Source organism: Aptenodytes patagonicus, chromosome 12 (assembly GCF_965638725.1).
Source record: "Aptenodytes patagonicus chromosome 12, bAptPat1.pri.cur, whole genome shotgun sequence".
Taxonomy (NCBI): domain Eukaryota; kingdom Metazoa; phylum Chordata; class Aves; order Sphenisciformes; family Spheniscidae; genus Aptenodytes; species Aptenodytes patagonicus.
Genome location: NC_134960.1, coordinates 14,654,119 through 14,667,068, shown reverse-complemented (window position 1 = coordinate 14,667,068; position 12,950 = coordinate 14,654,119). Strand labels below are relative to the sequence as shown.

At 36.5% G+C, this 12,950-nt stretch overlaps 1 protein-coding gene across 4 annotated transcripts in view; it reads left to right on the top strand.

Moving 5' to 3' along the window:
• GABRB2 (gamma-aminobutyric acid type A receptor subunit beta2) overlaps positions 1-10,843 on the top strand; it is a 181,844-nt gene extending 171,001 nt beyond the window's left edge. For 3 of the 4 annotated variants that reach the window (XM_076349674.1, XM_076349673.1, XM_076349676.1), the window contains 2 exons: positions 772-822; positions 4,493-10,843. In XM_076349674.1, the coding sequence (XP_076205789.1) occupies positions 772-822; positions 4,493-4,840 (399 nt within the window). In that variant the 3' untranslated portion in view covers positions 4,841-10,843. The remainder of the gene's footprint in view (positions 1-771; positions 823-4,492) is intronic. The other variant, XM_076349675.1, reaches the window with a different exon arrangement.
• Positions 10,844-12,950: the final 2,107 nt, after the last annotated feature.

Below are 12,950 nucleotides of genomic sequence, written 5' to 3'. Positions count from 1 at the left end.
AAGCCATCATTTTGGAGTTTCTAGGTAGCAGGAAGAATATATAATGGTAACATTTCTACACTTTCCTTTGTATTCCCTTTGTTTGAGGCCATCAAAAAAGTCATGGCCTCTTTCAAGGCCCCAGAGTCAGCTTTTCTTCCAGTTGACCTGGACCTATAAGTGAATACCATTTGCATCATGTATTTTGTCATCCACCTTTAAGATTGATTTATAAAAACCCCACCCTCTTGCATGGTTGCTGAGCTCTGGTCATTTCTCCTCCACTTCTGCTTTCACCTTTTATTTCCATGGTACTTACTGCTGCTTTTTCTTCATCTTCACATCCTCCCTTCCTTCCTTGTCCCTGGAAATTTCTCCATTAAGTTTGAACTCTCCTGTTCACCATAAAGAGTCTAGTTCTATGGTTGAACAATCCTTCAGCACCAAGAGATCTTTTTAACCTTCTTCCACCTCCTTTTGAAACCACTTTTACACTTACTTTTCCCCCAGAATAATTTTAACAATTGTTTTCATATCATCATATCTTCCTTGGTCAAGCGACCAGTTGGAAAAAATACATTTACATCACAAAGTTATGTTACCTTGAGGAGCAGGGCAAGGCAGTAATAGCACCTCTGAAGCCAGAATATACTTAGGCTAATTGTTGGCTTAGAGGTCCCTATATCTTTTAATTAGTTGTCCTATTATTACCCTAGAGTGCTTTAATTTTAAATGAAAGATAATAGCTGCCTTATCTCTAAGGAAACTGGTCTTGATTTTATTAACTTACAGGACAGAAGAATAATTGGCACATATCATTGTCCAGAAATGTATTCAACAAAGGTATCTTTCATTGTTTTCTAATGTTTTTATCCTCAGAGACTTAAAATTCAGGTCCTGACCACTTATGGTCATTAAAGATCCCATGGCACTTTTTTATAGTGTGGTCATCTCAACCCCAAGCATCTGGCCAAATATCAATTTATGTAACTGTTCTGCTTACCTAACATTCCCCCCCACCACTCACCCACCCCATAGTTTCAATTGGCTACAGCATTCTCCATTTCCTCGACTGAAATATAGTGTATTGTTCTGCACTGTCAGTCACCACATTTCGCCTCAGAGGTGATTGCGCTTCACTGGGAAGTGAAGTGGTTCTTCTTTCTAAAGCTTGTAAAGCGCTTTGGGATCCTTTTGAATGGGCGGTGCTGTGTACAATAAATGTAATCCATTACCATTCAATCTCAGGCTTCACTTAGTTACAAAAGCATGTTTTATTTAGAGTTGGGCGAACCTGCTTAGTGGAAATAACACTCCCAGACACTCCCAGCTCTATTCTGACAAGGAACCTTTTGTCAAAGGTTGAAATGTTAGGTTAATTTCTTTCTGTTTTGTTTTTTTTGTTGTTGTTGGGTTTTTTGGGTTTTGTTTGTTTTGGGTTTTGTTTGGTGTTTCTTTTATATTCACATTCACTTGTATTTCTGAATTGGAACTTTGGGAGTTCTTCAGATTGGGAATTCAAAATACCGTGAAAAATACAGTTCTTGTTACGGTCAGTCCACTGTTCTGGGTGTAGGAGGGTCAAATTAGTGTTTGAGAAGCACCTGAACTTTGTGGTGCTTACCTGGCTATCTAACACTTGAAGGTTCGCCCATCACTAATTTTTACTGTATTTTGCTTTATTTATTCTGAAAAATTCCTGGACTATTGGAAAATGCTGTGCTCCAAGTCTGATATCAAAGTGATATGTGCAGAAGACACTTTGCCCTAGAAGATAGTTTAGAATATTGCTAAATGTTTTTTCTGCCCAGCATCACTAATCTTACTAACTACTGCCAAGATTACCAGATATCTGCAGCAGTTTGCTGTGTTAAGAAATTTACTGAAATGAGAACAGAAGTGACAAAAGAACCGAAGCAAAAAGTTAACCGGAGTGATATCATGTCACTAAAACATGTCTATATCTAACTCTAGTAGACTAAAATAGCTTTTCTTGCATTCGTGTTGCACAGAAAGTATATGAGTGTGTAAAGAGCACTCAAATTTCTAATATCATTGCAGATCAAAAGGATAAAATGCTTAAAGTAGATTTAAGATGTGAACAAATTTGTTGGCACTAAAATCTTTCCAAAGATAGTCTCTTAGAACGCACAACGTTGAGGTGAAAATAACCCAGGCTCTGGCCTAAGGGGTAAAACCATTGCATTAGTGGATATTATGTCAAACTTCCCCTGATGTCATTGGAACTAAAATTTCTGTTCTTTTCTTAAGTCTATGTGAAACTATGGAAAATGCAGTTTCCAAATGGCTTTGCACCCCTCTTGTAAGACACTTCCCCTATTTGTTTTTAGACATTCTTGGGATCAATGAATACCAAGTGTCTATAATTGCTTTTATTTTCAGGATACTGAAAGTCTTATTATTTGTCTGAGATCTTGTAACAAAAATGACAGCCAATTTTGTCTTACCCCAAAAATTATGTAAGAATTTTCTAAATAACTCCACTCATTATAAGAAAATGTTTGAAAGCTCCCTTGAGAAGTTTCGCAGATCTATTTGAAAGCTTTTGCATATGTTTGCTTCTGTTTGTATTACAATAGCAGAATATTCTTTTTGTCTTAGTTTTGTCTGATGCAGATGAGAACTGATTTGATGGCCTTCCTGGCTAGAACACAGTGTTTCCTCACCATGCTCAATATCGTGCTACAGAGTTCTTAAAGGAATTTTTTTTGAGTTCCAGCTCAACTTTCCCATTTTTCCAGTGCTTCTCAAAAAAGATTGATTTCCCTAACACACCAGAAAATTCAAAGATTTCATATGGCTTTAATGGAAAGCAAGCAAAAATAGATTATTTTGGCTGCTTCACATTGAGTCATCGCATTTAATCTAAAACTAAAATATAATGAAACTAGAGGGGTGCAAACTCACATAGATTGGAATAAAAAAAGAGAGAGAGAGGGAAATCTGGCGTCTCAGCGATGCCAATTTTTATGCATCACTTGAACAGATGTAATCACTCAAATGGCAGTGTTTCAGTAGGTCCAAAGTACTTTTGTGAGTATCCAACTTCCCAGTTCATAATACTTTGCAGTGGATGCTACTAAAAAGCAACTGTTTTCCACCCAGTTCTTTCACTGTGCCATGTGAAATATTACATAGATTTTTTTTTTTTTTTTTTTTTTTTTTTAATAACGGCAAATACGGTGCTATATTGGGTAGTGCAGCAAGGTACCTGCTGCTGACTGCTGGCTTCTAAATATTACAGAATAGACTAATGCTGTATTATTGTTTAGAAATCCACAAAAGTCACAGTTTGTGCACTTTCAGTAATAATCATAGTATATGTTATGTACATTATAAATGAATAATGTGGATGAAGTATCCTTAAAGGAGCTCTGGGACAGTTTCATCCCTTATTTGGCCTGGAGTATATCTGCACTAACATCACTAAGTCAGTGTAATTAATTAGCAGCTCATTAGCTATCATTGCTTTTAAAGTATTTTTATTTAATTATACTCTGTCATCACACAATTCAAAATACATACTTAGAGGGAAGGCTGAGGAGAATTAGACCTTCATAAATAACCTTAGATTTGTTTCCTATAAATGGATTATTTTGAAGGTCTCCTACCACACTTCAGATCTACTGCAGATTGCCTAAGAGTAGAGTTTAGTTCCTCATCTTTGAAATCCTTTTAATTCTCTAAGGGGTTTTTTTTACAGCATTGCATTAATATTTTTTTCACTGAACTGCCTTTAGAAAAATATAGAGTAGCTAAAACTACCCATTGAAACAACTGTTCAATGTACATTTGATGTGATTACACTCTGTATATGTTTTTCCTTGTTCTAAATTGCAGATCTCTGCTATTCCAGCGTTCAGGTCTCCACAGCGTGCCCTGTATTTATGAAATTCATTAGCACTGGGGAATGGAGTTTCCACATAGGTATAGTTAGACTATGTCGGTGCCTTTCCCCAAGTAACCCAGTCCTGTTTGGAATATAGGGACTGAAAATTTGCATTCTCTTGTGCAGTGCTCTGGGCCTCATTTTATAGAGGCAGAGAGACCTTGTGAATACCTGAAGCTTTTGTCAGAGCAGAAGCTTTCATTTGAAAGAAGCAAAACCAAAACAAAGCAGACCCTTTTCCATTTGATTTCCCTCCAAAAACCCCGAAAAGTTCAACGTTCCCCCCCAGATATCCTACCCAGTGGCAGAATCCCAGTTTCAGGAGCTGAGCATGTACTCCATTTCCCGGTATTGCTTTTGCTCACTGAATGTGGTGTCTAGGGAAATACCATTTACTCCATAATACTATACTGGCCTTATTGCTCCTTGAGTTCACAAATAAATGACAATAAATATAGTTACAGCTATGCTTAAAGTCTTTTAGACAGGCTGACATCCAGTGAATTAGTAATGTTAGATCTAGCCCTTGTCAGCATGGCTTCAGTTTGCAACTGATTGGGCTTCCTTTCTCTCCTGTTAAATCTGCTCTCTTATTTTTTACAGATGGATCCACATGAAAATATTTTGTTGAGCACACTTGAAATTAAAAATGAGATGGCTGCCTCCGAGGCTGTGATGGGGCTTGGGGACCCTAGAAGCACTATGCTGGCCTATGACACTTCAAGCATCCAGTACCGGAAAGCTGGCTTACCCAGACACAGCTTTGGTCGCAACGCCCTGGAGCGACATGTGGCACAGAAGAAAAGTAGGCTACGGAGACGTGCATCTCAACTGAAAATTACCATTCCTGACTTGACTGATGTAAATGCCATAGATCGATGGTCGCGCATATTCTTCCCTGTTGTTTTTTCCTTCTTCAATATCGTCTATTGGCTTTACTATGTGAACTAAGAAACAAAGCCACACAGGAAGCAAGAACTGGATTTCTCTTCAAATCGGTTGTACAGCCAAAAGTGGGACTTAGAAAAATTCTATTCAGGAAAAAAAGTTATTTTAAAACACCTTAGTTGCTGGCCCACTCTATGGTCTGTTTTTATAATGTTTTGGTTGTATCTGCTAAATCGTAAATATGTTAAGTTGCAGTATGGACATAACCCCTTATCAAAATACAAGTGCATTTTGAGTGTGAAGGCAAATTGGATTTGACAATCACTTCTGTCTCATTGTCCCTCACTCTCTCTTTTTTTCTTTTTTCTTTTTTTTTTTTTTAATGGCCATTTGAGTTTAGTGATACAAATTATAGAGCGGCATTTGAGAAACAAGTTCTAGTTTCAACAGCAGTACATACCATTCCCAGGGAAACTGCATATCCAAGACGTGCATCTACACTTAAGAGAGTGTACTAAGTTGTTATCATGCTTATGAAACATATACGCTTTACCTTTTAAATGTGTAAACTTGAAAACAAGTAGTGCCTGTCATCTTCCCAAGATGATGATGGTCAGAGGTTTCCCAACCATATTCAGGTATTTCCTGTTATTTATTGAAAGAACTAAACCTTTGACTGATAATTTTAGGGTTGGGTGTTTGCACAGAAGCTGAAGCAAAAAGCACTAGTTTTGTTTGGATTTTAAAGAGAGAACATATGCTCACAATCATGATGACTGTAGTTGTGGTCAATAGAGGAACGTAGCAATGGTATAAAAATGCATCGACTCCGAATGGGTAGATATGCTGCTGTTTTGTGTTGGGGAAAGGAAATCAGCTGTCTAAAGTGCCAAAATTGGTTGGCCAAATAGTAATTCTCTAGATGGCTAAAGGACAGCAATGGTGCCCTGCCTTTCTAGGGTAGGTAGAGCTAGAGAGCAACTATAAAATACAGGGCCAGGGAGAGGGAAGGCTACATATATGTAAAAGTGTGTGTATATATATGTGTGTGTGTATATATATATAGTGCAAATGAATGTTGTCAGTTATAGTACATACCTTAGTCTGAAATACTCATGTGGAGTTGTGTGATTTCTTCCGAGTTTGCAATCTTTCCAGTGTTATGCTTGCCCCTGTTGTTATGCTTAACACCTCACATCCAGTTTGATTAAAGGTATCGTACCTCTTTCAGCAGTAAAGATCTGAGCATACGTACTTCAGTACAAAATATACTGACAGGGTACTTTCTCAGTCTGGATTAGGCAATACCGTTTCACTTTTTATTTTGTTTTCCTTAATGCACTGTTTTAAAGGGAAAAATCTGGTAACCATCACTTTAAGAGTTTAATTACACTCTTGAATGTTTCCTGCTTTAGGGTGATTTCCATTGAAAAAATAGAATCACAGAGTCATAGAGTCATAGAATCACAGAATAGTTTGGGTTGGAAGGGACCTCTAAAGGTCATCTAGTCCAACCCCCCTGCCGTGGGCAGGGACATCTTCAACTAGATCAGGTTGCTCAGAGCCTGATTTCAGCAAATTTCAGTTTTGCTTTAGGAAACATTTTGAAATAAAAGGGTTTTTTTTCATTCCATAGAGCTTTACTCTTATAGGCAAAATAGAAGAGACAAAAAGTAGAATTTTATAGGCAAAGTAGAGTTTGCCATTTAGTCCGTTGTGGAACCTTTTTCTGTAATGAAAAAAAAATTCCCAGGAACTGTATAAAAAGTATAAATTCCTGATGGCTTTTACTAAATCAGATCCCCAAAATTGTTTGACACAAAATATTTCATGAAGCAAAAACCACATCTGTTGTATCTATGCTACCTCTCATCTGCATACAGATTTCTGAAAGAAACTAGAATTCAAGTATCTTCCAAATAGCAAAGGAATTTTTTCAGGCAGATACTTTTCCCCCATTTAAGTATTCCTTTGGCACTACTTTAAGATAGTTCATAAGAACATTTTTCATAAAATATTTTCTTTGAATTTTTTGTTCTTCCTTTAAAAGAGTAATTTTCTTACAAGTTTCTGTGGGCTTTTTTCCCCATTTGACAGTGAGTGAGAGTGATAGGAGGAAAACAGTTCTGGGAACTAATAGGCCAATTTTCTGAGTTTGTTTTGAGCATATCATATGCTTATTTCTGCTTCAAATGGGAGAGAATACTTTTGAGCCTGAAATGGGATTTGCCAGGCGTACACACCACCTGTTGTTTTCAAGGGAGTTGTGTGTACGTTCGCGTACTGCCTCCAGGTTCAGACTCTGCAATATGTAGAGACAGACTTTCATCATGTGATTAACTTTCCAAGTCAAAACGTTGCTTTTTGTTCACATACTTAATTGCTGACTGCATTTCATGCATAACGCAATAAGCTTTGTAGATGCATTTGGAATTTCAACTGATAGGTATGAAACATGTTGGAATTTTTTCCCAATTCTAAGAAAAGGAGCCACATCAAAATTCAGTATTTCTCTTCAAAGTCTGTTCTTTAAAAATGGTATTAATTATCATAAATAAAAGCACTCATAGTATTCTTCTGTACAAACTTTTCTTTCATTTCACAAATTGCTGCCGACTCCTTTTTTATTTCACAGAAGCGTAGTGTGAATACAGGGAGCTCACAGCCTGCTTGTGGTTGATACACATCAAATATAAAACCTTACAGAGAATATGTTGACTCTCTGCATTGGTTTACTGCATCAGCGATTATGAAAACCACAGAGATTGAATCCTAGAACTGCACACTAATTTATCTGAATTTACAGTACAAGCCATAATACTCTCTGATGTTGCTATTCAGAGAGTTAAAGAAAATGTCTGGTTTCTGCTCAGGTGTCACTAGGAAAGATATATTATCCGGGGGGAAGGAGCACTTTCGCTTTTACTATGTCCTTCTGGCTATTAATGTGATGTATAAAATTAGTGAAAGAGAAGGATTCTATCATTTTGTACTAAGGCTTAACACTGTGATACAAAAAGATGGGGGTGAGAAAGACTGGCGAGGCACTTATCAAGGGAAAAGTATAACTCGAGCCCAAGGTGAGCACTTACTCCTTTTCTGAGATACTTGAGTGAAAGTGAGAAATTATGCCAACATACATGAGATATGGGGTTTGCTGTGTGTGCTACCCTCCAGGTAAACTAGAATAAATTTTCTTTTAGTTTAGAATTGACCGAAAATGAATATTCTAGATCCTTTTAATCGTGTTAATTGTTGTTAGTGTCAATAAGCAAAATATTAAAGTTAATAATTTAGATAAACCTTGTAATATAATTATAGCTGCACATTTTATTGTTCTATTAGACATGATAGCCAGCAATTAAGGTGTTTTTCATCTTTGTGAAATTCATGGGCAAATTATGACTATAACATGGCACAGTTTTGATGAAATCTTTGAGATCAATCTGTAAATATATACTGTACATGACTGCTAGTAAGTATGATACACGTTTTCAGAACTGAAAATTCATGCAACATATTTCTGTGTTTGCATAAAGAATGTTATGTTTCTATCCTATCGCAGTTTAATGACTGGGAAGAAAGACTCAAGCAATGACATTGTGACCATTTCTTTTCTCATTCCCAGGGGAGGAAAACAGAGTCTTAGATAACAGCATGTCGCAGAGTTCTTCAGAGAGTTTTTACATTCTAATACAAAGGACATAAAATCTGTAAGGTACAAAAGCACAACGCATAGAGAAAATGAGTGGTGGTCTTACACCTGGGGAACAAATCCTATTTATTTCAAACAAATATGCATTAAAATTAAAGCTCAATTAATTTTCACTACAATTATTAGACTGTGTTCCAATCCTATACTATAACACAGTACTAAACATAAGTGAACGGATGTTAAACATTATCCAACTATATGTGCATACGGACGTATACCTAAATGTCTATATGGACATATGTGTGTATATATACACGTGCTGAGCATATATATGCACACACATTCATATGTTGGCGTGTTAAAGGAATAAGCTAATAATAGTTTTGTTTCTACCATGAACCCGTGTATGAATATATTTTTGAAAAGAAAAGATTAATGTATTTAAAAAAACCAACTTACTATACAGGGTAACTGGGCATTTCTATATCAGCAGATCAATGCTTTTAATTCCTATGGAGCATTGCACCGTTTGACATGATGATAGTACTGTACCTCCTAGCATCTGAATTAGACTAGTCCTCACATTGCTTGCCTATTTCTTCTCTCTCTTTTTATAACAGCATTGTCCACTAGTAAGTTTTCAAACCCAACAGATTCCTTAGGGAACCAAGAAAAAAAGGCAAAAATATTAACTATTTCTAGAAAATAATCTAGGGTGGGATGGCCAGGGTACAATACTATATCAGTAGTGATCATAACATTTTGCTATGTGTACATAGAACATACAATGTGAGCAACCATAACTTAAGCTGAACGTGTGTAAATATTATCAGATTTCTTAAACATTTTTAACTTCTAATTTGTACTTTATGGTAAGGCAAAAAGCTAATTCTACTTATGGTTTAGGTTAATGTGTCCTAAAATTATGTAAATAATGAAATAAGCTGTAAATGAGCAATCGATAGGTACAGTAATTGTTTAGTGACTTTTTTTTACTAAGTACAATAATTGCAGTGCTCTAGCAGAGTAATTTAAACACCCTTTTGCATAAACAGATTTGGATTCCAGATATGAAAAAGTACAGAAAGTACTGTAGTGTAAAATAGCCATTGCGGCAATGTTACTGCTAGCACAATCGATTCTTTTGTATGATTAAAATGTTCAGGCAACAGAAGATAGTGTAGCTTGGCGCTCAGTACTTGGATTAGTATAAACAATTAGGGCCTGGTTTTCACTTACAATAAGGCACCTTTATGTTGCTCCAGTGAGTGGAGAGGTGAAGGAATCCAGGGTAAGTGAGAATTCAGCTGTTGGTGATTTCATTACAGAAAGCCTGCATATTGCGTCTGTCTGTTTCTGAAATCTGTATCTCTTATGGTATCTAATAGTAGACTTATATTTTTCTTTACAAAAAAAAAAAAAAAAGGATGTTTGACTGTCGTTAGATAGCATAGTCCCCCAAAGCCAAAGAATCTTCACTCCAGAAATTGTTTAAAAGGGAAATCTAATAAGTCACTGCTTAACACCAAAGGTAAAGCTTAATAAAATGCACTAGGAACTTTGTCTAAATTTTTAAGAAGCAAATGGAATGTTGATCAAAAATACTGCCCTATTCTACTTTGTAAAAATAGTAATAATTTAAATATCCATTAATATAAAATTGAAATAGATCATCTCTACAAGAATATGCAACACTAACATTTCATAAGTATAAAATTATTTTCTTTGTAAGTGCTTTGACAAAAAATGAAACTTAAATGATGAAAAATCTCACCTCTACTTTCATACTAAGGGTTGTATTTTTTTAATGTTTTTCAGACATGAGGTCATCTATTCCAATTTGATAACATTTTGTATGTTTTCACTGTTACTGTCATTTGACAGATACTCACCAGGCTGTATTGTTCATGGTCTGTCCTGTTACTTTCAGTTGAAGACAAAAAGAACATTTGAAACATGATTAATTCTAACAAGCTGCCTATGATTTGACTTCTATCACGTTTTTATTTGCATGGGTGTTTAAATGGTTCTGTTAGTACTGTCTTTGCACAGTTCTGATTTACCTTTTTTTACTTAGTACTATTTACTTCATAATGTAGTAATCATCAGCCTTACTAATGACCTTGTAGCCTTTCTTATATGCACATAATGCACATTTTCCAATGGCTAGAAAATGCAAAATACTAGTGGATATCATTGCATCAGATCTTCATGTCTTTCTCAAAAGGACTGCTAACCTCTGGGATATATGAGGTAGTAAAATGATGATTGTAAATGAGTAGCACATAAGAGATATTTTCTTGAATTTAAAATTATTGCAGCCAGTTTCAGCATGTAAATATATAATAATGTTGGCTAGTGTGTAATTCTTGAACTAAAAAAATATAAATAAAGAAAACCTAAAAGATGTATATGTAGTTGTGTTATGTTGGGCAGGCTCTTTTCTCAAAGCTGCAGAAGATTACAGTTCTCATCTGAAGTGAATATCTATGAATTTGGGTCAGAAAGGGACACCAGGAAGGTGGGCATTGAGACATCTGAAGTGTAGGCTTAATTATGCGAAGGGGTAGCCATAACACAGTGTTAATTTGCCTATGCAGAAGTCCGGGGGAGTTGAGTGTCTGGGGAATAGAAGCGACGTTCAGTGAGATGCTTAGTGCTAGTCAATAAGAAAATGCTGAAGAGGACGGGAACAGCTGAAAAATCTCAGAAGTTCGATAACTCCTTCTCAGAGTCAACTCTTGTGAATCTGTTACTGATGGTAAGTTGCTGGTGTCCTCCTTACAGAAACATGGTAGCAGCTGTTCACGGTGGGATGGTATTTCCTTTTACAGAAAAAGGTCTAAACAGTCTTAAGTCTGTCTACGTGGACTTAAGATACGGAAGACCCGCGGTCCATTCCTTCCTCTTTCTACTTAACATCTCACAGGAGAGATCCTGGGTAACCAAATTATTGACCCTTTCAGGATGGTGGATTTAGCAGATTTTCCTCTTGGAGCGGTTCTGTTGCATAAAAAGCAATTCAAGATTAACACACCAGGAGGACAGTGCAGTCAGTCATGGTCATGAGAGGCATCTGTATTGCTGTACTCCACCTGCTGACTGCTTTGTACAAAAATTTATTGGCAGCAGCAGGGACCAGAAGCTGGGTCTCTTCTTGTGCTCCCAAGATGTAAAATGTCTGCTAATACAGTTCTGTTCTTCTTTCTGTCCTAATAAACCTTGACCATTACATAGGCTTCAGAATTAGACTTGTTTGTTTGCTCTGCTGAGGGAACTGTTCACGTCTATTAGTTTTTCTTGTTCTATGCCAGCCCAGCTCTAATAAAAGGGAATTCATAGTTGTGTTTCCAAAGTCTAGGCATCACTACCTGGGGGAGATGACAGGGTATTTATTGTACATACAGCCTTAGCTGTACATACCCACAGGTTCTGCCACAACTTGATTCTTTGGTTGATCCAACCCGGGGGAGCAGATGGAGCACCAGAAAAGAGAACAAATGGCCGTCAGGCAAAAGGCTGCCAAAGGCTCAAACTGCCAAATCCTCATTTTTGTCTGGAAATGCAGACAGCAGTTGGTAATTCCTTTTGAAGTTACCCACCTGGCTACTTTCTGTTCCCAGCCCCACAACAGCACTGCTTTGATGACTGATCTGTTCTGTCTCGCTTTTCTGCGGATAAAGAGCACCAGTTCTGCAGAGAAAGAGCAGAGATTGAAGATGGGAAGACCCGTGAGTCTTGTGTCTGGTACTGAAGTGAGGAGCTGCTGGTTGCAGGATGCTGGCTCTGTATCAGGAGACGTAGAACACGAGAAGTGGAATATTCCAGACTGTTAAGGAAAACTCAAGTATGACTTCATCTCTTCACTGTTTAAAATATATCAAATCTTCCTCTGAAGCTTCTGAACAGTAGATCCAAGTTCTGAAAAAAGACTAAAATGTCAGCACAGTTGCTTTGTTACAAGTATGTGATGTACAGTTGGCCCTTATTTTCGGAGATTATTACAAGCTAGAAAGCAGAGTATTTCAACTTTAAGACTGGTTTGTGATTTTAGGGTCTAAAAATATTTATAGTCATTGGTGAGTATCATTTCCAAATCAAAATAGAGCAAATTGTCTATCTACCTTTCACCTGTCTGTATCTATAAATGCATTTAACATTATCACATCCTAATAGGTGTTATGTCAAATCCACTGGCACAAAAATAAGACTAGTGCTGCAGAGTATTTGAATAATTTACTCCCTTTATTCTGTACTGAGCTTTAACACTTCATGACTTGTGTAACATGGTCTCTCCTTCATTCAATTTACTTGACTGCAAATTAGAAACATTAATATCGGCTTCTTATTGGTAAATTGTACTGTTGAATATATCTTGATAATCTAAAATTAACAAAATGTCAGAAATTATCTAACATCACAGTTCTCAACTTATAAAAGGAAAATATTTTAAAGAACAAAATTATGCATCTGTCAAATATTGAACAGCTGTGAAAGAAATGATGGGAACTGGCTTCT